Consider the following 25,029-nt stretch of genomic DNA (forward strand, 5'->3'; position numbering starts at 1 on the left):
CAGCTGACACCTAGATCCGGAGTGCAAAAAAGTATTTTGTCCCCACTTAATGGGATTTTTCAAACACTGGATGAGAAATTCTGAGACTTTGTGTTCACGGTGCAGGATGAGGTTAGGAGTCTCCTAGCCGAGGGGATTGGTGTGGGCGGGCGGTTTGCCTCAGCTGACTGGTGTTGCTAAGGAACAGGTGGGCTTTATCAGAAGGGCTGGGTCAGCGGCTTGTCTGTCTGTGAGGATCCCCCCGCCCGCTCCCCACCATCACCACAGAGGGACACAAACAAGAATTGCTGGAGACCCAAGTTGGTGTGAAGGAGGGACAATCTAAGCTCACACAGCCGTCTCCTTGCCATGTTGATTTCAGGAGTGTTCTGGGTTTCTGTGGGTTCCGCTGATGCCAGAGGCAATGTTCTTTCCGGTGAAGGCTTGGATTCATTCAAATCAGGCTCATTTTGGGTTTCGCCTTCCATGTCTGTGAGCTTTGAGAGTCTTTCGTGGAGGGCCTGAGAATGTAGGGAGGAGCCACCTTGTTCAAGCTAAAGAATGGGACAGGGAGGCTGTGTGACAAGGGAATGTCTGTACCAGCCGACTGCTCGCCTAGCAGAGGCTATACCTGCTTTCTCCCTGCCCATTTCAAGCTCTGGGCACTTTAAAATTGACAGCTGTGTCAAGTGGGGAGAATAATAGAGGGGACTGATACACTGTGCCTGCTGCCTGGGGTCTCTCCATCACTCTGACCTCATGTGGTCTTTCCCAGTCTTCTCAGGTGCCATGACGCAGCAGCCCCAAGAGGACTTTGACAGAAGTGTGGAGGATGCCCAGGCGTGGATGAAGGTGGTGCAGGAGCAGCTCCAGGTCAATGACAACACACAGGGGCCCCGAGCCGCCCTGGAAGCACGGTTGCGTGAGACGGAGGTAGGCTTTGCCGGCGCTGTGGGATTGGCTGTCTCCCCTCTGTTCTAGCTGAGGCACTATCGAGTTGTTCACACCCTGACCTGTGTTTAGACGTCCTGGTCATTTTGCTTAAATATGCATTCTGATAAGTAGTTTGGGACTGAAACCGAGGTTCTGATCTTCCAGAAAGTTCTACAAGATGATCCGGTTGTTTGTCCATACAACTGTCACAGATGCCCCTCCTTCCAGACCAGGATGGGCATCCTCACATCTAGGAGAGTCACCTACCCCTGTTGGCCCAGGCTTGCCTCATGCCCATTACCCACCCCTCAAATCCAAGGCTTCTGTTGGGTTTGCATTGGCTCACTTCTACCCTCAGTGGGGAGCAATTACAAACCACTGGTTGGAGGCTGGAGAGATGCCTCAACTCTAAGTATGTCATTCCGCTCTTGCAGAGGATTAGAGTTCAGTTCCCAGCATTCCTGTCGGGTAGCCCACAGCCACCCATAACTCTAGCTGTAGGGGATCTGTTGTCTTCTGGTCTCTGTAGGCACCTCACACAGACACATGTACACATAACTAGAGATAAAATAAATTATTTAAAAAAGTGGGAGGAGTCTGGAGAGATGGCTCAGCAGTTAAGGGTACTCAGAGTTTTTCTGACAACCTGAGTTCAATTCCCAGCACCCATGGTGGGCAGCTTATAACAGCCTGTAACTCCAGCTCCAGGGGATCAGAAACTCTGTATCCTCTGTGGATACAGATGTAGCATACATACACAGGCACACATGTGTTGATTTGGCCAGAGCCCTCACAGACACCCTCAGAGGTGTGCTTTGCCAATCTCCTAGGAGGGTTTCAAAGCAGCCACCATGACAGTTGAGGCTAACCATCAAGAGTCTTCTGTTGGTTTCCTCTGAAACTCTTTGTGGCTCCCATTGTCTACCAAAGGAATAATGCATTAGAAATCCTCCCTGTCTAAGACCCCCTCTTGTTACTCCAGAAATCCTCCCTGTCTAAGACCCTCCTTGTTACCCCAGAAATCCTCCCTGTCTAGGACCCCCCCTTGTTACCCCAGAAATCCTCCCTGTTTAAGACCCCCCCTTGTTACTCCAGAAATCCTCCCTGTCTAAGACCCTCCTTGTTACCCCAGAAATCCTCCCTGTCTAGGACCCCCCCTTGTTACCCCAGAAATCCTCCCTGTCTAAGACCCCCCCTTGTTGTTACCCCAGAAATCCTCCGTGTCTAAGACCCTCCTGTTGTTGTTCCCCCTCCCAAACCAATGCCCTCCTCTATTTCCTGTCACTGAGCCTTTGCCCATGAACTCACAGCATCTCCTCAGAATACCCATCAGTTGGCATGAGTGAGCACGTGAAATGAATACTGGCTTCCTGGTGCCCTCCTGCTCATCGCTGCCCATCAGCACCCCTGTCCTCCCCTGCCCTTCCTCAGCTGCCTGTCACGTGAAACCCTGCACCTGCTGGCAGGCTGGCCGGTTGCGATTGAGGGCCAAGAAGGACATAGGAGGAACTGTTTTCTAGACTGGTGTGTGTGTGTGTGTGTGTGTGTGTGTGTGTGTGTGTGTGCGCGCGCGCGTGCGTGTGTGTGTCTGTGTTCATATGCTTGTGTGTTCAGGTCATGTATGTGTGTACATGTGTGTGTGAAAGGGCCCAGTCCTGGTAGTGGGAGGATCATTTGCTTCCTATGGGTTAGGACACTGTAAACACATGCCATACTTGTGGCCACAGGGCTCCCAGATTTTCTCCCAAATTTCTGTGTCTCATTCTCCTCACTCTCTGGTTTCCAGCCTTCTGGGGCCCGCCCTTGAGTCCCATCCTCAGATCTTTCACCGACTTCCAGGCCTCTTCCCTAGCAGGAGTGCCTCAGCCTTTGCTGGGGTCTGACCTCCAGAAGCTGGGTGTGTGCACCCCGAGTTATGTCTTGCTTTTCTACTTTCGCTTCTCTGCCTTTCCAGTTGTGGGCACTATTTCCACGTAAAATGGCATCAGTGCTGCCTCCTCCAAGAAGCCCTTTTGGATTTTCCTCAGTTCTTCTTTGAGCTCCCAGGTGGTTCTTTTTACACCAGCCTCTGGGATTCTCTTGTCTGCAGCCTTCCCTCTGTCCTGCCCGGAAATCCCAGAATAGGCCACACTATCCATTGCCTAGTCCGTGGCCAACTGGTATTGGCTGGATTGAGGGAAGCCTTTAGCTAGGATTGTCCTAGCTTTTGCTGCCTCCTTCTCTCCATCTAATTGACTCCCATCCTTATCAGCAACTGCCCTGACCCAGCAAATTGACACTCCTGCTTCCTTGCTTGACCTCCTTGGGATCCCTGCCTGCTGGTGAGGGTCCTTATGCTGAGCAAAAGCTACAGAAGGGAGCCCCCATGCCACGGCAGGGTGGGTGTGGCAGAAGGAGGGACCAATTCTTCATCTCTGTCTCCCCTCCTCCTTCTCTGCTGTGGCCTCAGCCTCTCCTTGCCTTGGGCACAGCAAATGTCTCTTCTGGTTTGATGACAGGTAGGGACAAGCCTGTAAGTCTGGGGAAGGGAGGTCGCTTAGGGTTCTGTTTCCTCTGGGACCTGTCAGCTCTTTTGCCCTTTCAAGGACACATCAAGATTACATACTTGGAAAGAGCAGAGGGTCTCGGTGTTTTCATGTCTCTCCACGCCCAGCCTGTATCCCTCCCGTGGGAGATCAGATGGACAAAGGCAAACTCACCCAGTAGGGCGCTTAGTTTTGCAGTAGGAGAGCTTTGTTCTCGTCACCTCACAGGCAGAGCGGGTTCCTTAGGGGTGTGGCCTGCAATGCTGGATTTCACTTCTTCCCCCAAGTTAAAGGGTCTCTTGATTTGTAGAGGCCAACAGAGTCCAGTGAGACTCAGGGACCTAGGAGCCTCCCTGACTGCTGTAGTCTCTACCCAAAGCCCCTGACATCTATGGGTCCTCAGCATTCTTAGCTGTAAAACTGGAGAGAGCAACACATGCATCCTGCAGGTGTGAGGACCGTGGCGTCTCCTTCATACATCTGGGTATGAGAGATACCGTCTCCTAGTTATTATTCTTAGTCAGATCAGATCTCTGGCCAGCAAAAGATTCATCCCCAGCCATTCTGCAGGACCCCGTTCCTGGTGGTGGGCGGCATCCCGCATGCTGGATGCACAGTCTAGAACACTCTGCAAGTAGCTCTTGCGTCTTCAGTCTACCGTGGTCACAGAGGTATTGCTGTCTTCATCACTGCTGGTTGTTACTGAGTGGGACACAGGTTCTTCTGTGGGGGGCTCGAGAGAGGGTGGCTTACCACATCTTGCCACCTCGCAGAACAAAGGAAACTTCTTCTCTCTTATAAGGATGCTCCCTGCACTCCACCTGACCTGGTCCCTCAGAGAGACGGGAAACGGGAGGGAACTCTTGAGCATTACTCTTTGATAGTGTGTGTGAGTGGGAAGTCTCCGCATTATACACTGCTGACATCCTGGCTAACTTTTATCATATGACACAGAAAAGAGGGGTGGGAACTGTTCACATGTGTTGGAAGAGGATCTGTCTAATTATGTAGTAGTTTTGTAACAGTTGGATATAACTGGAGGTTCCTCTCCCGCCTGCCAGTTCCCGAATAATCACTCTGAGGCTTAATATTAATTACAAACAGTTTGGCTGATGGCTCAGTCCTCTCACTGGCTAGCTCTACATATAAATTATCATCCTGTGCCCAGTGGCTTACAGGTAATGTTCTGGCATCTTACTCTCTTTCAGCAGCTGCTGGCATCTCCCCAACTCCGCCTTCTTTCTCCCTGTATCTCTGTTTGAATTTCCCGCCTAGCTGTATTCTGCCCTGCCGCAGGCCAAAGCAGCTTCTTTATTAAGCAATGGTAATAACACATGTTCACAGCATACAGAGGAGCGTCCCACATCAGTTGGACTTAGCAGGGATTTCTGTATTGAAGTGAAAGGGGTGCATAGAGTAGTTATGTGATCTGCCTGACGTCACACACTGTCAGAGAGGGCCTCATTTGAGTGTCAGGAGCCCTTCCTTCTCCATCCACTTAGAAGGGGCGGAGACAACCACGCAGTCCAGGACATGAGTTGGAGAAAGATTGCAACTAAACTTGAGGTTAGGCCAAGTAGGTGGGTGGCAATCAAAGAGAAAAAAATGAAAGAGATTCTATTGTCTGCAAAAAATGTAATAATAGCAGACAAGTATTGATGGCCAGCACCGGGAAGGCCAGGCAGCATGCTAGGGTGTGACTTACTGCAGCCTGGTGTTGACATTGCTACCTTCTTGCCTGTCATAAGTCTGATGTGCAGAAATCACACGGCAAAGGTCACTCTAGAGTGATGCTTTAGTCCATCAATGTCCCTGGAATTGGTCCTGCCACCCAATCTGTGAGATGGAGTAATAGCAATAGCGGCAGTAGCTGAGGTTCGCTGCCTGTTGTGCTTTATGCCCACCCTCAGACAAGCTGAAGGCAGGATGAGATTCAAGATGTTGGACACTGGGCGGCGGTGGTGCACACCTTTAATCCTAGCACTCAGGAGGCAGAGGCAGGCGGATCTCTGTGGGTTGGAGGTCAGCCTGGTCTACAGAGTGAGTTCCAGGACAGTCAGGGCTACACAGAGAAACCCTGTCTCAGGGGAAAAAAAAGATGCAGGACATCTGTGAGGAGGCGTACCCCTGAAAGATGATGATGAGGTACAGGACTGGCAAGGTTTATCGGAAGGGTTGAGGGGCTTACTGCGTGTTCTAGTTTCATCCTGCGGCTGTGATAAACATGGTAACCAAAAGTCCCGGAGTAGAAAGGGATTATTTGACCTACACTTCTGGGTCATAATCCATCACTGAAGGAAATTGAGGCTGGGCATCAAGCCTGAAGGAAAAAACACGGAGGAACATTTCACTCTCAGTCTCTGTCTCTCTTTTGCCTCTCTCTCTCTTACAGCCCTGACCCACCTGCTTAGGGACGGTGCCACCCACAATGGGTAATGAACAATCAGGACATTTTCTTCACAGGCATCGCTGCAGGCCAGTCTGATGCAGAAGACGCCTTAATTGAGACCTCCTCAGATGAGTCTAGGTTTCGCTAAGTTGACATACATCTGGCCACATGAATCTGACTGAGTCCCAGGGCCCAAAATAGGAGAGAACACAACCTCCCAAAAATCCTCTGACCTTTACATATGTACCATGATGTATATGCACCCATACTCATACACACACACACACACACACACACACACACACTCACTAAGGTTAAAGAGGCAGAGATGAGGGCACAGACTGGAAGAGACAGACCAGATTGGCTGGACATGGGCAAGGCTCTGTGGTGTTGAGTGAGTCACCCATCAGGAATGGACTGTAGAATTCCTGTCACCCGTGGGAGCAGGACCTTATAGTGATGAACAAAACAGTGTGACTGACTCCTCTTGGGCTTGGCTGGGTGGGGACCACAATAGAGTCTCACAGCAGACTTTAGGGTGTCACCTCACGGCCACACACATGGTGATGCACGCGCCTAGCCTTGTTTTCTTCTGAGTCAAAGCCCAAGAGGTAGGTCTACTCATACCATGGTCCAGGATGTGAAAAGTATCCCAGGAGAGAGTGAACTTTCTCTGAGTTGGAAGCTGGATGCGGCCGGTGGGAAAGGGCAGGGCTAACCTCCAGAGCTCCCTCTCCCTTCCCCAAGCCCTTAGCAGTTTGCTCCGGGACACATCAGAGGAGTGCATGGCCTTAAGCCGAGCTGCAGCGACTCTAGCCTCGAAATCCCAGCTCTTGGTGCAGGGCCATTGCCTGTGCCGGTGGTGTTGGGGCTAACGCTGGGAAACTGCTGTCATACCCACAGAAAATCTGCCAGCGGGAGCCTGAGGGATGCATGAAGGTGGAACTGGTCCTACGGGCAGCTGAGGCCCTCCTGGCTACCTGCCAGGAGGGCCAGAAGCCCGAGATCCTGGCCCAGCTGAAGGATATCAAGTCCCAGTGGGAGGAGACGGTCACCTACATGACTCACTGTCACAGGTAGGGATGGGCAGGGGACCTCATCTACATGCTCAGGTGCTGGTGACCCTCCTTGTCCAGTACTATATTGTCGAGGGACCCCTGTTAGAGAGACACTTCTTCAGGCTTAGGGTCCTGGGAACAGCGTGTCCTCTTCGGATTCAGGCCAAGGCCTCTTTGTAATACCATGCAAGCATAATGGTGATGATGGGTGGACATGGGAAACGTCAATCGTTGCCCCAGCAGACCTAATGGGTTTGTGTACGTGTCCTCTGCATTATGGCAGACATGCGAAGGCCTGTCCCTGCCTAGGGAGATGGTTCAGTGGCTAGAGTGCTTGCTTTGCAAGTAGGAGGACCTGAGTTCAGATCCCCAGAGCTCATGTAAATCTGACCCAACAGCTGTCTGCCTTCCAAGCCTTTCTCCGGCATCACAAACAAATGTCTTGATGTTGACTGTAGAGCTAGGGCCATCTCCACATTAGAGAGGCAGGCACTGGGGCAGATAAAGGGGCGGGACTGCCCTGAGAATTCACACAGGCCCTCAGTCCTCTATCCCTAATTGGTGGCCACTAACAGGCTCGTAGATAGTTGTATTCTGCCTAATGTCAGGCACAGTCCTGGGATAATCTTCTAATTGCTTCCAGGTAGCGTATGCTAAGGGCCTGGGACCACTGTAGGCAGAGCAAAGGATTTGTGTACTGGCAGTGGGAGTTCAGAGACAGAATTTGGGGTAGTAGTGGCTCAGGGCCACCTGAACATCATCTCCCCAGTGGGTGGCTGAGGGTATGTATAGAATCTGGGCTTGGCCTCATCTGGGAGATTACTTACAGACTGCAAGGTCTCATGGGAAAGGAGAGTCTAGAATCTGGAGTGTGACTCAGTGCAGAGAAGGCACCTTCATGTCCCTCTAACACAGTCCCTAGTATCTGGGAGGGGCCGTGACAGGGTCTCTCACCCAGGGGCCAGGGGCAGGCCTCTTAGCCTGGCCATCTCTTCCACAGTCGCATCGAGTGGGTGTGGCTTCATTGGAGTGAGTACCTGCTGGCCCAGGATGAGTTCTACCGCTGGTTCCAGAAGATGGTGGTCGCCCTGGAGCCCCCTGTGGAGCTGCAGCTGGGCCTGAAGGAGAAGCAGTGGCAGCTGAGCCACGCCCAGGTGTTGCTGCACAATGTGGACAATCAGGCCATGCTGCTGGACAGGCTGCTGGAGGAGGCGGGCTCCTTGTTCAACAGGATCGGGGACCCCAGCGTGGATGAAGATGCCCAGAAGAAGATGAAGGCTGAGTATGATGCTGTGAAGGCCAGAGCCCAGGTAAGTCGTGGATGCCTCCATTTCTCACCCACCACTCTTCTGCACGCTCACGGCCAATCCATCTTCCCGTTCTTTCATTAGCCACCTTCCATCAGTCTATCTCCCCACCCCCACTCAGCCTCCTGGCCTGTCTGCTCCCTTCCTCAGTGTGTCTGCAAGCCTCCCTTTCACTCCCTACTACCCGCCCCGTCCATCAGTCTCCACTCTCCTATCTCTCCTACCCATCTGGTCCCTCACTCACCGGTCTACCGCTCCCTAACTAACTCACCTATCTGTCTCTTCAACCACCTAGCCATCCACCCCACCCATCTGTCCCCCGTCAAGACATCCTCTCATGTAGTAATTGTGTTCATCTATTTTCCTGCCCACCACCTACTCACTGTCTGCTATCCATCCACTTGCTCATCCATCCAACACCCGGTTACCCATCGGTCAGTCTTGCACCTACCCATCCACCTATCCTTCCTCCCATCGTCCCCGTGCCCAGACTTGCTTAGGGCTTCATACACGTGTGGATGCTTAGTAAATATGCTGAAAAGTGATAGATTGTGCTGTCCAAGTGTCCCAGTGACTTCCCTTCATCCTCCATCCCTCCTAACCACTCTACTCCCCTGCCTCTTCCCTCCTCCCCTTCATCCCTTCATCCCATCTGCTACTGTTCTTGCTCTTACCCCAATCCTGCCCATCCTCTTGCTTCATCCTGGCCACATTTTGGCAATGGTTCACTGAATTACTACGTTAAATGATTACCTTTTAGAAATTCTGTTTTTCTTAATTGGTTGTTAGTATGTCTACCTGTTCCTTTCCATTATAAAAATGTCCCTTTCCTGCACTGGGGTTATGTTCTTGCTTCTATTAAGCATAAGTGTCTAACAGTGGAAGCTGCAGGGGTGGACACTCGGTGTCACTGTGTCTCCTATGGGTGGATGGGCTTCCCTGTGCCTCTGTGATTTCCTACTGAGCCTGTTCCATCAGGGCGTGACACCCATCCCCATGGCTGAACCTGCCCTAGCAGATCTCTGTGTTTGCTCCAGCCAGGCGCCCTGGGAATCGACCTTCATGGTCCCTGTTTCTCTGTCACCATGCTTGCTTGGTGGTTCCTGAAGTGAGTGTGCTTATTTATTTCTTTTGGAGACAGGGTATCACTGTGTAGCTCTGGATGGCCTGGAACTCACTCTGTACACCAGGCTGGCCTCCAACCCTACTGCCTTCTAAGTACTGGGATGAAGGGTGTGCACCATCATGCCCAGCTGTGAGTGTGTTTTTAAAAACTGAATCCTGGACTGGAGAGGTAGCTCAGAGGTAGCTCAGAGGTTAAGAGCACTGACTGCTCTTCCAGAGGTCCTGAGTTCAATTCCCAGCAACCACATGATAGCTCACAACCATCTTTAATGAGATCTGATGCCCTCTACTGGCCTATAGGATATATGTAGGCAGAACACTGTATACATAATAAATAAATAAATCTTAAAAAAAAAAGCTGAATGCTGAGCTCAATTAATGACATAGGCTTTTTGTTCCATGTTCTGCAAGATGACCGGCTTTGCTTGTTGCCTATTTATTTACTTATATTTTAGGCAACTGCTTCCTTCTCACTTTGCATTTGTAGAAGTGTGTGCGTGGTCCCACCGTGGCGGGGAGTGAGAGCAGCTCTCTAGGGCTCGGTCTCTCTGCAGGGTCGCTGTTCCTTTGGGCTTGAAAGTCATTATTCAATCTCTTACAATCCGAGGGAAGAGCCCCAGACCTGGGTGCGCTATGTGCCTCAGGCTGGTGGTCATGGTGTCCTACTTCTGCGGAGAAGTGTCCCTTTCTGTGTCTGCAGTTCCAAAGGATGCGTCTCTCTTTCCCACATTCCTGCTGGTGCTATGGGAGCGTATACACTTATTGTCCTCAGTGCTGGGGTCTCTTGGGGTCCTCATTTTACCCACAATTTATGGAGAAGAGTTTCTATAATAAACCAGTATGTGACTTCCATGTCGGAGAGAAAATACCGGAAAACGGCTTCAAGGAGGAGAGGTTTTTAGTTCAGCCCACAGTTTTAGCCGGCCCAGTCTGACTCCTGCTCTGAGCCTGAGGTGACATAGAGCATCATGGTGGAAGGAGCTTGTGGTGGAGCGAGCTGTTCACTGCTTCAGCCAGGAAGCAGAGAAGAGTCGGTAGCCTCCACTTTCCAACAGCCCATTTGGCTCAAGATCATCCATGGATTGGCCCATTGGAGTTAGTGCCCTTGGGATCCAATCACCGCTTCACAGCACCTCCATCTGGAGACCAAGCCACATGCACCGTAAGGGGACATTGACATCCAAAACACAATGGCAGAGACTGGAAATCCATTAGAGACCCCGAGGGCTTGAGACAGACTGGGCTCCAGGCCAGACCCTGCCGCTTCCCACCTGTGTAGGGGCTGCTCACTTCATTGTCATGACATTTCGAACTCTTTGAGAACTGGCCAGTGTTTGGCCACCATAAAGGATGTTCCTTATTCTCAGTGTACGAAGGACAGACAAAACCAGCATCCTTGTTTGATACACAGAACTGTTTATGAGAATTCCACCCACCCCCCGACACACACATACACAAATGCTCCTGGGGACATGTGACTCCCCAGGCTGCTGGCCTGGGTCGGGATGGATGGATAAGGTAGCATCAGGTTGACTTGGTTCTTGCAGCTAGTTGCTCTCTTCTGGACTGTCTAGTCCCATGTGGCCAGGGCAAGCACAAGAGGGGTTGTCTCTCCCAGTCTGCTCCTCCAGGCCTTGCTAGGAAAGGTGCCTGACCGTTCCGTTCCCTGTGATGCACAGAAACAGGTACTTGATCAATCAGCAGAACTCCGAGCATAGGAAGCCGAGGAGAGGAAGCGTGAGTTCTGTGTGTTTATATGTGAGCACATGGGAGTGGGAGCTAGGTACCAGAGAAAAGCTGTGTGAGTACCCCTCCCACCACAATTCTGAAACCATCATGACTCATTGCCTCTGGGAGTCTTACTGTCCCCTCCTATGGTCCAAAGCCCCACAGAAATCATAGCTCTCAGGAGCAAGACTCTCTTTCCTAAGCCTCTTCCTGCCTCTACCGCTTCGATCCTCCAGCCGTCTTACAGTGTAGACAGACAGGGGAGATGTCAGCAGGTGCATTTATACAGATTAGACAGAAACAAACAAACAAACAACAATAATAATAAAATCCAAAGGCCAGGTACCACTGACCCAATAGAAAGTGCCAGAAGTTCTTGATTCCCAAGGTAGACTTACATCCTGGGGCGGTCGCCACACCTGAGTCCATCGATAGGGTTGAGGGGGTATAGATTTGATATTCTTGAAGGAGCTGGGTGTAGGAGTATGAGACCTCCATAATGGGACCAACAAGGTTGGTGGGAAGCAGGAAGCCTTTCTGTACAGCTGTGGGTTGATCCCAATGAAATGAGGTGTTGGGGCGGGAAGGGAGTGAATTCTACAGAAGTAAAATTTGACTGCTGGATGAAGCCTGTGAACGCTTGATTCTCTCTTCTTGAACCCCAGAGGAGTTAGAGGGACTGTGTAAGTAGCCAGCTGGCTTGGGAAAACCCAGAGGCCCACGTGACATCACACTCAGATGTGCGTGTGTGTGTGTGTGTGTGTGTGTGTGTGTGTTCTTGTAAGGCGAAAAAGGGTGTTGGATCTTATGAAGCTGAAATTACAGGCACTTGTGAGCTGCCTAACTTGGGTAGTGGGAACTGAACTTGGATCCTGTGTAAGATCAGCAAGTGCACTGAACTACTGAGCTGCCTCTCCAGCCTTCTCTCTTTCTACCCTGTGTGTGCATCCTGGCTGTGCATCTTGCTGACCCGCCTCGACAGCCCCAGTCTGTTTTTTATAGATGTCCGACATGTGAGGCGGTGAGCCTCTGATATGGGTGAGGATAGGACCATCCTCTTTGGCTTCAGGGACCACCCCTGCAAAACTTCTAGGCCCAGTGCATAGGTGAGCAAAAGGGAAGTGCAGGCAGGCCAGCTGGTGTCAGGAGTGTCTTCCTTGTTTGATGTGAAACCATTGCTTCCGAGTAGCAAACAGCAACATCCTCCCTTTTCCGCCTCTGAGAAGGGTTGCCTGGCATCAGGCCATGGGTCCTAGACTTTCTGCAGCCCTTTGTTGGGGACATAAATCCAAGCCACCCTGTTAATTGCTTGGGTTTTGACATGGCTGATAACTCGGCTTGCTGCAGATGGTTTAATTGTTTGGTTTAATGAGAAGGCGGAGCCCTCAGCTGCTCCTTACCCTGCCACCCTCCCACTGGCTGAGCTGGCTTTGAAATGGCTGTGCCTGGCACTCAGCTAGTCTGGATTCCTGCCTGCTGCCACTCCTTGCCAGCGCCTGCTCCTCATCACACGGACTTTATTTACTCTGGACTTTTCTGGGTGCCAGCACCTCATCATTCACACGGGCAGTGCTCTACATGATTCATTTATGGGGGGTCCCTTCCAACCCTCATCCGTCACCTTCACCATTAGCCTCTGAGGTCCCTGGTAACCCGCTGTGGCTTATCAGGGCTTTCCTGGGATTGGAGGAGCCATGCGTGCAAACCACAGGAATCGAGGGGCCATCGAGGGAACTGAAGAGGCTCCACCCACTTCCTGAAGGTTGAAGACCGATCTGTGAAGGCAGTGGTCCCTGCCAAGGCTCTACTTTGGGATGCAGGTGGCCCTTATCTTGAGATTCTCAGCCTCTCTTCTAAGTAACCTGATCCCAAGCCTTGACTACCCCGTCTCTAAAATGGGGAGATTTTCTTCTGCTTGCTGTGGTTGTTGCTGAGGTTCAATGAGTTATTAGGTAGTGTTGGTGAACAGTGTCTCAAAGGAGGGGAACCGTGCACAGACTGCTGGGGAAGGTTTTCAAACCCACCTGCTTGCCCTCCTTAGTGGAGGACTTGAGACTCAGCTTCCCATAGGCTCTGGGCCTTCCTTAGACACGGCCTTTTCCACAGCAAGGAGCTGGGATCACCAACCTTCGACTGTTGCACTGTCTGGCTTCTCGTACGGCTGCTTGGCATTGGGTTAAGAGCGGCTCTTAGGTATTTAAATGGACAGGGGAAATTTCAAAGCTATTTCATGACATACAGAAATGACACGAAGTTCAAGTTCTAGGCTTCCTAACGGAAGGGTTCATAGGGACAGGGCTTATTTTCCCCACTGTCTGGCTGCTTATGTGGCACAGTGCAAGTAGCTCCTGAGTGAGTAATGGCAGCGGAAGTCACATGACAGGCAAAGCCACAAGCCTTTGGCTTGCTAGAAACAGCCTGGGGTCCCCCAGGTTGAGGGTCCCCCCCATCCCTATGTGGGGATGGAGAGTTTAGTTAGTGCCATGGTTGCTGTCTGGATCTCAGCTTGGGCCCTGTGAGAGTCCTAGGCCCTCCTGACTCCAGGGTGCACCTTTTCAGGAGGGTGACCTGTTTAATACCCATAGTTCTATGGACAATGGGTGTTAAGTAGGTTATGGTTTATGGATGCCCAGCCACACAAGGTGGTGTGGGGAATAGTCCCCCAATCCTTTCCTTGACTTTCTCTGCAAGCCCTTTCTGTCCTCCTTTGCTCCTCTATTGCTGTGACATAAACTAGTTCTGACCAAAAGCTTCCTAAAGAAGAAGGGCGTCCGTTTGGCTTACTCTTCCAGGTCAGTGTCCGTCATCCAGTGTCCATCAGTCAGGGCAGGAGCTGGAGTGGAAACCATGGAAGGACGCTGCCTGCTACTGATGTTCTTTATGGCTTCCTCTCCAGGTTTTATACCTTCCTCACCCACCCTGGACCCTCCACATCTCTGACTGTCCTAGCTGGGTGACCTTGGGCATGTCACTCTCTGGTCCTTAATGTCTTTGTCTGTCCGTTGGGATACAATTGAGAGCCCCTTACAGATGGGCAGGGGACTTTCCAGAGTTGGCATGGGACTTTCTTAGCAATGCCCACAACGAGCAAGGGTGAAGGCGAAGGTGAGGACAAGGGCTCAGAAGGGCAGTGTTCTGTGGTCGGTACTGTTGTCGATGTTACTCCCATGCCCTAGTCAAGTGGCATTCCCTGGACATAGCAGGATGGAATGCCAGCTGTAGGGTTGCCAGGCCAGGTGCTGGCATGGATGGGACTCCAGGGCCTGGTTCTGGCTCCAGCATCCCCGATGCACACACGGACACATCCATATAGATGCCCCCAGCTCCCTGCCAAGCCAGCTATCGTTCCCTGACTTTAAAGGGCCCCAGCCACAAGCAGTGGGCTCCTAGCCAGGCTGGGGCCCCTCATGGCGGGCCATTCTTCCTGCAGCACAGGGTGGCCCTCCTGACCCAGGTGGCCCAGGAGCATGAGCAGTACCGGGAGGATGTGAGTGAGTTCCAGCTGTGGCTGAAGGCGGTGGTGGAGAAAGTGCACAGCTGCCTGGGGCGAAACTGCCCGCTGACTGCGGAGCGCCGTCTCTCTGCGCTGCAGGTACGCTACTGGAACACAACCAGGACAATGTCCCCGCCAGGGCGTCTCGAGCCCTGGCTGAGGGAGACCCTACATGTTGCAAATGGGGATAATATGAGTTTTCACACCAGACACAGACGCCCACAACCTACAGCACAGACTCTTGGGAAGAGTGCCGGGGGACCCAGGACAAAACATTTGGGGTAGTGGCTGAGAGATGGGACACTATAGGATTCCAGTAGCCAGGTCTAGACTCATGGGTCTCAGTGCAGGGCTCTTGGCAAGTCAGGAGCCATTTTTATTCAGTACCAGTCTGAGTGGGTACTGCCCCTGGCTCCCAGAAAATGGAGGTCTGGGCTTGCAACTATACTATAGTAGACAGAGCAGCACCACAGTGGAGAATCATCCCGCTCAAATGCCAATCATGCCACGATGAAGAGCTTTGGGTGGGCAGGGTCAGAAGTGGGTCCGTGACATCTTTCACACTGCATGGCCGCTGGGGAACCTCTAGATCCTGCACCTAGTGAGTGTATGCAAGGGTTTTGGTCCCAGATGTATGCAAAAGATGTCCAGTGAAGAAATTGTTGACTTGACTCCTCTATGGTATGATTAAGGGAAGTTTTTTGTTGAGAGTGAGAACGGCCAGAGGCCTCTGGTAGTGCCCACAACAGAGAGAGAAAGAAGTGGACTGAACACGGCTAGCAGAGTGGACACGGCCAGGGCTGTCTGCAAGAGAGGGGAGACCAGGAGGGGATGGAGAATAGAGAGCGCATAGGGAGAGAGCAGGAGCTGAGGATGGTGAGGATGCCAGGCTGTAAGGGGCTGTGGTCCAGGCTGAGCTCATTTCGTGATGTTTGCACTGCCTGTTGGAGTCTGGGGAACCATAGTTCCCTTTGGACCAGGCAGCAAATTATCTTCAGCAATTCAAGAGCCACTTCTCAGCTTTCCCTGCACTATGTGCTTGGTGTGGAAATTTATATTAAAGTGAATGGGCCTTTGAAGACGTTGGTGAACATTTAGAAGGAACACCTAAGAGTCAGGTGGAGGTGCACAGCCATCAGCCCAGTGCTTGGGGGCTTAAGGGGAAGGATTGAAACTTTGAGGCCAGCCTGGGAAAGATAGCTATAAAGATGTGTGCATGTCTGTACTTGGAGCCTGTTACTGAAAGAGGAGAGAAAAGAAAACTTGAATCACTGTTGTAAAGGGGAAAGCGAATACCATTCATAATACAGAAACAAAACCAGGCATGGAGCTAGGTAGTGGTGGTGCACACACCTTTAATCCCAGCACTCAGGAAGCAGAGGCAGGTGGATCTCTGTGAACTCACTGCCACTCTGGTCTACAGAGTGAGTTCCGGGACAGCCAGGGCTACAATGAGAAGCTCTGTCTCAAAAAAAAAAAAAAAAGAAAAAAAGAAAAACCATAACCAAAACTAAAGCCAAAAACAAACCAACCAAAACCAACTAAACAAACAAGAAACAGGCATGGTTATACATACCTGTAATGCCAGCACCTGGGAACTCCGAGTGTCATAAATTTAAAGTTATTTTAGGTACATATTGGGGCCAAGCTGAGCTACATCAACCACATGCACACTTTCCATGTATCTATAAGATACAGCATGCAACTGAAATCTAAATAGGTATTGGCACACACACGTACAGTGAGGCTCAGTGCCCCTTGATTCCCTGTGGCCCCATGGCATATCTTGCTGATGGCTTCAAGTTGATTTGTTTTAGAGAAACATTAGCAAATGCCAGACAGTGCTGAAGACAGACACACCCAACAGAGACATCCTCCTGTAGGTACTCAATGGCTTGGTGGAGACACAGTTCACATCCCACAAGTCCACGGTACCCAGAGCAGACAGTCACCCTTGGCATGATCCCCAGGTCTGCTCTGAGAGCACAGCTAACTTTTGCTTTCCTGCTGCCTCCCTATCACCCTGGACAGGACATCGCCAAGGATTTCCCTAAGGGCGAGGAGTCTTTGGACAGGTTGAAGGAGCAGGCTGAGGGTGTCATTCGGAACACCTCTCCTTTGGGTGCAGAGAAGATCTCAGCGGAGCTGGAGGAGATGCAAGAGGTCCTGGAAAAGCTGAGAGTCCTCTGGAAGGAGGAGGAAGGGAGGCTGCAGGGCCTGCTCCAGGCCAAGGGGGCCTGTGGGCAGCAGATCCTGCAGCTGGAGGCGGAGCTGGGAGAGTTCAAGAAAAGTCTTCAGAGGTTGGCCCACGAGGGCTTGGAGCCCACGGTGAAGACAGCCACAGAGGATGAGCTGGTGGCCCAGTGGAGGCTGTTCTCGGTAAGTTCAGGGGTGCAGTGGACCTCAGGTTGCCACTTGGAGTCACTCTGTGATAGAGAATCATAATCGGCTTTATGCATGCTCTCTGGTGTGAGTGTGCTATCCTTTGGCACCTGAGTTCCCCGAAAGGGTCGTTTAGAAGGCAAGTGTTTATTTCCATTTTCCAGACAAAGAAATGGAGGCTTGAAATACATCCCCCCTTGAAATACCTAAAGGAGCACAGTAAGTTAGCGACTAATTAAGACCCAAGGAACATAGGACACCCAGACTTGGACTTTGAAGTCCTTTCCTTACTTAGCACTGGGATGAGGGATGGATGTTCTGGCCAGGGAGCAGTGAGGTTTGCAGTGGAGGGGAGCTCACGGTGGAGAGATGACGAGAGAAAAACACAGGGCAGGGTCTGGGAAGATCGAGCAAGGACACCCATTTCGGGAAGGCAGCGTGGGCTCCTACCCGCTCAGGAAGTCTTAGCCACCTCCATGTTACTGTAATAAAACAGCAAAGGCAACCAATGTATGAGGAACAAAGGTTTGTCATGGCGCATGTTCTGGAGGTGCCATTGAGATCCACTGGTTGCATTTCTTTGGGCCTCTGGTGGGGACAGCGAGTCATGGTGAGAGTCTATGGCAGAGTGAACCATTCACCTCTTAAGTTAGAAAGTAGGGCCAGCCAGTTGATAGACAGGCCCTATGGATCCCTTCAGTGGCACACCTCCAAAGACCTAAGGACCATCCCCTGCCCTCCCCAGAAGCTCACAGTACTGCTGCCAGCACCATTCAAACCACAGGAAGTGTGACCTGCAGACAGGTTTTAGATAAAGGTTCCCAACAGTCCCCAACCCTTACTTTATTGTTCACATCGTGATGCATTTGAAGGCAGTGCTGAGGCTCAGTGGTAGAACTTACCTAGCTTGACTGAGACTCCAGATTCCTTCCCTAGCCCCTCAAGGAGGTAGGCATCAAAGGAACTATCTTAAAATAAATAAAAGTCACTCCCATCTCTCTCCTGCCCCACCACAGCGCTGAGGTGCTAAGGTGTCCTCATGCGCCTTTATGCATTTGGGAGCTTTTTCACCCAGCCTCCCTGCAAGTCAGATCACCCTGCATCTTTCTACACAGGGAACCATGCATCCTGAAGGGCCACTGCTTCATTCTGAGTTGCAGCGTGCTACAGTGGTTGAGAGTGGGGATTGTGGGACCAGACTGCTCTGGTTCAGGCGGGTTCCTCTCCTTTCTCCAATGGTCTACATTCTCTAAATCCCTCCTTGTTGGCGCTTTGTTCTTCATCGTCATTCTTTCTGTTAGTGTCAAGATTGAACTGCAGTTTAAGATATTCCAGAACCAGGGTGGTCAGAGTTACATTTAGGTCTTTAATCCATTTAGACTTGAGTTTTGTGCATGGGGATAGATATGGATATATTTGCATTCTTCTACAGGTTGACATCCAGTTATGCCTGCACCATTTTGTTGAAGATGCTTTCTTTTTTTCCACTGTATAATTTTAGCTTCTTTGTCAAAAATCAAGTGTTCGTAGGTGTGTGGATTAATATCCGGGTCTCCGATTCAATTCATTGGTCAACCTGTCTGTTTTTATGCCAGTACCAAACTATTTTCATTACTGTAGCTCTGTAATAGAGCTTGATGTCAGGGATGGTGATGCCTCCGGAAGTTCCTTTATTGTACAGGATTGTCTTGGCTATCCTTGGTTTTTTGTTTTTCTATATGAAGTTGAGTATTGTTCTTTCAAAGTCTGTGAAGAATTGTGTTGGGATTTTGATGGGGATTGCATTGAATCTATTGATTGCTTTTGGTAGGCTTGCTGTTTTTATTATGTTTATCCTACCTATGGAAGAGCATGGGAGATCTTTCCATTTTCTGCTATCTTCTTCAATTTCTTTCTTCAAAGACTTAAAGTTCTTGGAACCATTCTCTTTGGATGGATATCTTGCTCACCCTGGATATAGTGGGGAGGGCCTTGGTCCTTCCTGGGAACAATGTGCCTTGGTCTCTCTGGGGAGTTGGTGGGGGTGGGGGAGGGAAGGTGGAGAGAATGGAAGGGAGGGAGTGGGGGGAAAAACCCCAAAACCAATAGGAAAGCCCTGTATCCAATGGGAACAGCTAGAGTAGAATGAAGCTGGCATTTGTCACAGTGTCACTGTGAGGAAGATGACATCATGTGTAACCGGGCTGCTACAGTGCTACAGGGAAGGGAGCAGGGGCTGAGCCTAAGGGTGAAATCCCCCCAGTCCATGCCCTTGGTGACCAGCTCCTCCAGCCTGGTCAGTCCCCGGCCTCCACTCAGCCCCTGCACACACACTGTCATCCCCCAAGGGGCCTCACCAGCACCTGGTTGTCATGTCTTGCAGGGGATGCGGGCTTCACTGGCTTCAGAGGAGCCCCGTGTAGACCGACTACAAACACAACTGAAGGAGCTTGTCGCCTTCCCCGACCTACAGTCGCTCTCTGACAGTGTGGTGGCTGCCATTCAGGAATATCAAAGGTACCCAGGGAGGCAGAGGGCAAGCAGGACTTAGGGTGGGCAGGGCTAAGGGTGCTGGATACTTGGCACTGTGTGTGTGTGTGTGTGTGTGTGTGTGTGTGTGTGTAAGTAAAATGGGCAGTCAGGGGTAGCCAGTCTCCACTCGGCAGAGAATCTGCCCTCTCCTTATATTTGCATTTGACTCTCAACAAGAGGCATGAGCTTTGCTTTTTGTAGCTCGGAGGCTCAATGGCCCACCTCTGCTGGTCTTGAGTGGCTGACTGTTGGGAGGGTTTCGCCATGCGGGGTCATAGGAAGGGCTGCTATGTAAGTGAACACCACTCCTCTGCCTCTGACCATGCTGAGACTTAAGTATCAGAGTGTATCTTCAACACTGCCTCTACTTACCTCTCTGCCTGTGGGAACAGTCGGGCTCAGCAAAGAGCAGAGCCATGGCCTCCCATTGCAGAAGTGAGCACTGTATATTTGGGGTGCTCACCTAGTTTTGCCCAGAAGGCATCCTAAAACTAGCTCAGCCATCCCAATAGTACCCCGATAGTACACCTTATACACCTGCCTGGTTATGGGGGATTCCTTCAGGTGGACAGAGGAACTTCATCTGCTGTGTCTCTCCCCCACAGCTGTTCCTAGGCCTCACATCTGTAAAATAGGGATAGTGCTAGATGTTGAAGCAGGGCTAGGCCGGGGATTATGAATGTTCCCGAGAGCAGTGTGGAAGGGCGTTGGGATCGTGACTGTTCCCAGGAGCAGTGTGAAGGACGTTGAGATCATGAATGTTCCTGGGAGCAGTGTGAAGGGTGTTGGGATCATGAATGTTCCCGGGAGCAGTGTGAAGGGCGCTGGGATCATGAATGTTCCTGGGAGCAGTGTGAAGGACGTTGGGATCATGAATGTTCCTGGGAGCAGTGTGAAGGGTGTTGGGATCATGAATGTTCCCGGGAGCAGTGTGAAGGGCGCTGGGATCATGAATGTTCCTGGGAGCAGTGTGAAGGGCGCTGGGATCATGAATGTTCCTGGGAGCAGTATGAAGGGCACTGTGTTGCTAATTCTCCAGAGGAATTGACAGCTAAGGCACACAAGCCACAACTGCTGGGCCTTACTCTAGACTCCCAGATTTTCAGATACTACAGAACCAGAGGATACTAGTATATCTCATTTCCTTGAGCACTAACAGGGCTGAGGGAGTCAAGGGTCTGTGCTCAGGAAAACTCCAGGCCTGTGGTTACTGCTGTTCTGTCTCAGCGGTTACCAGTTCTCCCCTATGGCCTATGCATGTGTCCATACACACTCAGCACAGCCCGTGTGTAAGGAGGACATTCACTGCCCTGGCAGCCTGGGCAGAGGCTTTACCCTGAGCTGATCTCACTCTCTTCTCTCTGGATCTGTGCCCTGTGCTGCCCCGGCAGTATGAAGGGAAAGAACGCCAGGCTCCACCATGCTACCAGGGCAGAGCTGTGGCAGCGACTCCAGCGGCTCCTCAATGACCTGCAGCTGTGGAAGGCCCTGGCCCAGAGGCTCCTGGACATCACCACCAGCCTGCCAGACCTACCCTCCATCCACACCTTTCTACCTCAGATTGAGGTAAGCAGTGTGGGGCTGGGGAGGCTGCTGGCCTAAGGCGGGCATCTCAGCTACTCTCCCGGGTCTCAGTTGCGCACCCGTGTCCTCGAGACACCTGAGTCCAGCTCACTGCTCTGTGTCAGCCAAGTGCCAAGTGTACAGGAAGGGCCATCACTTGTTCTCAGGGACAGAAGTCATCCTTAGTCCTCAGGTAGAGCCAAAGCCTGGTGTGACATTTCATGGATCTTCTCGAAACCACAAGGAATTTTATCTCCCTTGGGGACTCCACCATAGGCAGAGTATTAATGGCTCTGCCAGCGTCATTGCCTTCACCACGTCTTCAGTGAGAGCCTGACCAGTAGAAACATCAAATACAGAGGTGATCAGGCCAATTTAATGGCTCAACAGTGTCATCTAAAACATAAGCTCTGCTAGCTCCAACGCCTGTCTCTTTCTGGCCCCCACTTAGCTGCCAAGTGAGCCCAAGGTCTCCCTCCATCATCACTTTCACTGCCAACAAGGAAGTAAAGCCTTCCTGAGAATCTTTCATTTCATTGGCTGGTCAGGTCACATGGCCATCTTTTACCCAAGTGTCTGGTTGAAGATGGTGAAATTGTCATGACTGGCTATACCAGTAACACTAACAATTCTGCACCTTCAATTGAGCACGAAACAAATGTTGGCTGTTTGGAGAGAGAGAAATGGTTATAGGGAGAGCATTTGGCAGCATCCACCAGAGTCCCTCAACACTGGGGCTTTGATTGGCTCATAAACCCCGCTTTGTGAGACCACTGAGCTCAGTCCATGAGATGCTCCTGTGTCCAGGGATTCTCAGACACACAGTGCAGACAGAGGTGTGAAAAGGTGCCAGGTGCCAGCCACATTTTATATGTTTTTATTCTGCTTATAAAAACATACCTGTGCTCCTGAGAAAAATGTAAAGATTGCTGGGGAAAGTACCCACCATCCCACAAGGCACAGGACCATCATCTACACATCAGAACAGTTTTCCCCCTTGCCATTCTGACCTCCCGGGTGTTGCTGGGAGAATCTTTACTCAGGGTTGACCCTGCTTCCCCTGGAGAATACTGCTCAGCCTGTAGTTTGGGGCATGCACATGTGTGACCCTGCAGAACCCTGCTCAGCCTGCAGTTTGGGGCATGCACATGTGTGAGCCTGAGGTCCATGTTGGGAATCACTCAATTGATCTTTCACTTTATTTGCTGAACCCAGAGCTCACTTGTGTGGCTAGCCTTGCTAGCCAGCTTGCTTTAGGAATCCGCTACCACCTCTGCCGTCATAAACTGAAATTACAGCTGGGCCACCACTGCCATCCAGCATTTGTTTGGGTTTTTCAGGATTCAAACTCGGGTCATCAGGCTTGTTCAGTAAGTGCCTCAATGTTGAGCCATCTCCCCAACTTCAATCTCTCCCTAATTATTTATTTTATTTAGTTTTTGAGACTGGGTCTCCCTTTGTGTGCCTGTCTAGCCTAGAGCTTACTATGTAGATCAGGCTGGCCATTAACTCACAGAAATCCACTTGCCTCTGCCCTCCAAATGCTAAGATTAAAGAAGTGTGCCATCAAGCCCAGCTCCCTGGTTACTTACAGCAGGACATGATCCTACCTCTCAAGGGTCCAACAGGTCCCTTCTCCCATGCGTAGGCACTGAAGGATGCTGGCCATCTTTTTTTTTTTTCAAGTTGAAAACCAGATTTGATTATGTGTATGCCCTTGTGTGGGTATGTGCTGTGAGCAAAGGTTCCCTAGGAGGCCAGTTCAACAGGTCCACCTGAAGCTGGAGTTACAGGTGGGTGCTGGGAATTGAACCCAGGTCCTCTGCAATTGTTGTGTGCTTTCTTAACCACTGTGCTATCTCTGAGGCTCTGGTGGCCATCTTTCTAAATTTTTTATTTTATTTTATTTGTGTGTGTGTGTGTGTGTGTGTGTGTGTGTGTGTGTGTGTGTGTATGCGTGTTTGCCTGTGTGTGTACCTGTGCACCACTGTGTGCCTGATACCCACAGAGGCCAGAAGAGGGCATCAGATCTCTCTGGAGGGGAACTAGAGACACTTGTCAGACGTTATGTAGGTGCCGGGAATCAAACCCAGGTCCTCTGGAAGGGTGGCTGAGCCCTGTCTCCAGCCTCTGATGGTCACCTTTTTAAGGTGATCCTCATGAGCATCTATGAGGTGATCTCAAATGAAATTTGTGTGACTACAAACCTCAGTTTAAGGTCAGAACGGCCCAAGCCTGTCCTTTTATTTGATAAAATCCATTCATACCGTTCCATGTGATAGACAGAAATTCTAATTAATGTATAATTTTGTATGTGTAGGATCATGTCATATAGCTGTGGACTCTGATGCTACTGTTCATGTTTGTAATCCCAGCACTTTAGAGACAGAGGCAGGAGGATCGCTGTGAGTTCAAGACAAACCTAAGCTATGTAGTAATCTTCAGGCTACAACCTGGGCTACAGAGTAAAACCTTGTCTTAAAAAAAAGTCTATTGTCTCCTAGCTCTCAAGGCTAGGAATCCAAAAGCAAGGTGTTTTCAGGATGTCAGAGGGTCTGTTGGTGATGAGGGGTCACTGTGGAACAGTGCTTCTCAACCTGTGGGTTGCAACAGGGTCACACAGCAGATATCCTGCTCATCAGATATTTACATTATAATTCCAAGCAGTAGCAAAACTCCAGTAATGAAGTAGCAACAAAAAATGTTATGGTTGTGAGTCACTACAGCATGAGAAACTGTATGAGAGGGTCACAGCATTAGGAAGGTTGAGAGGCACTGGTGTAGAGGCCTGGGGGATGAAGCTGGTAAGGTATGGAGGGTCAGCTCTGGGGTACCAGCTTAGAAACAGCAGGCAGGCAGGAGCCATGGTCCAGGTGAGAGAGGCTGAGCATGTGCCATAGCTAGTGGTGGTGATGATGGGGGGGACAGGGTGCCATAGCTGCTGCTGGTGGTGGTGGTGGTGGTAGTGGTGGTGATGATGGGGGGACAGGGTGCCATAGCTGCTGGTGGTGGTGGTGGTGGTAGTGGTGGTGGTGATGGAGGGGACAGGGTGCCATAGCTGCTGGTGGTGGTGGTGGTGGTAGTGGTGGTGGTGATGGAGGGGACAGGGTGCCATAGCTGGTGGTGGTGGTGGTGGTGGTGGTAATGGAGGGGACAGGGTGCCATAGCTGGTGGTGGTGGTGGTGGTGGTGGTGATGGAGGGGACAGGGTGCCATAGCTGGTGGTGGTGGTGGTGGTGATGGAGGGGACAGGGTGCCATAGCTGATGGTAGTGATAATGGGGAGGCGGCGGGGGGCGGGGGAACAGGGTTTCCCAGACAGAAAAGGTAATGAATTGCTACGTGACCTTTGGTAATGAGATGGGTGAGGCTTGATAGAAGACCACCAACATGGATCCTGAAATTCAGGGCCTCCCAATGTATTTCTACCGGTCTGTTTCTACTGTGCTGCTTCTTCCAACGCCACAGAGTCACAGCTCCATTGCAGCAACAGTAGGAAACGGTGTGAGTTTAGGCCTACCTGGCTGTCTGATGGGCATGGGTCCCTTGTCTCCCGCAGGCAGCCCTAGCAGAAAGCTCCCGCCTGAAAGAGCAGCTGGCGATGCTGCAGCTGAAGACGGACTTGCTCGGTAGCATCTTTGGCCAGGAGAAAGCAGCCGCTCTCCTGGAGCAGGTGGCAAGTTCTGTGAGGGACCGAGACTTACTGCATAACAGCCTTCTGCAGAGGAAGAGCAAACTGCAGGTGAGCATCAGAGTGTGGCCACACTCTGCCCTGGAGTGTGGCCATGGGGCGGGCACAGCCCTTCTTGGTACCCTGATTTCAGCGTCATCCCCCTTCCCCATGGCTCTGGATAAATGCCTTTGTTACCCACAGTTTCAGGTTCTATGTCCATAGACAGGGCAAGACTTTCACGTGACCCCTCTAACTGGCTCCCTAGTCACCTGTCTGCTGCTGGTCACTCATAACCCTACATTTCAATCAAGCCACCCCGTCTTCTGCAGAGCGGATGGGCAAGCAAAGATGGGGTGGGTGAGTTG

General features: G+C 51.2%; 1 protein-coding gene across 4 annotated transcripts in view; it reads left to right on the top strand.

The window, feature by feature from the left end:
- Positions 1-25,029, top strand: part of Syne3 (spectrin repeat containing nuclear envelope family member 3) — an 86,109-nt gene that overhangs the window by 33,652 nt on the left and 27,428 nt on the right. For 3 of the 4 annotated variants that reach the window (XM_085697894.2, XM_085697895.2, XM_085697896.2), the window contains exons 2-9: positions 755-912; positions 6,730-6,902; positions 7,885-8,194; positions 14,475-14,636; positions 16,569-16,916; positions 19,282-19,415; positions 20,822-20,996; positions 24,551-24,733. In XM_085697894.2, coding sequence (XP_085554020.2) covers positions 769-912; positions 6,730-6,902; positions 7,885-8,194; positions 14,475-14,636; positions 16,569-16,916; positions 19,282-19,415; positions 20,822-20,996; positions 24,551-24,733 — 1,629 coding nt within the window. In that variant the 5' untranslated portion in view covers positions 755-768. The remainder of the gene's footprint in view (positions 1-754; positions 913-6,729; positions 6,903-7,884; positions 8,195-14,474; positions 14,637-16,568; positions 16,917-19,281; positions 19,416-20,821; positions 20,997-24,550; positions 24,734-25,029) is intronic. The other variant, XM_085697900.2, reaches the window with a different exon arrangement.

This window comes from Myodes glareolus, chromosome 11 (assembly GCF_982192425.1).
Source record: "Myodes glareolus chromosome 11, mMyoGla1.1, whole genome shotgun sequence".
In the NCBI taxonomy this organism is placed as follows: Eukaryota; Metazoa; Chordata; class Mammalia; order Rodentia; family Cricetidae; genus Myodes; species Myodes glareolus.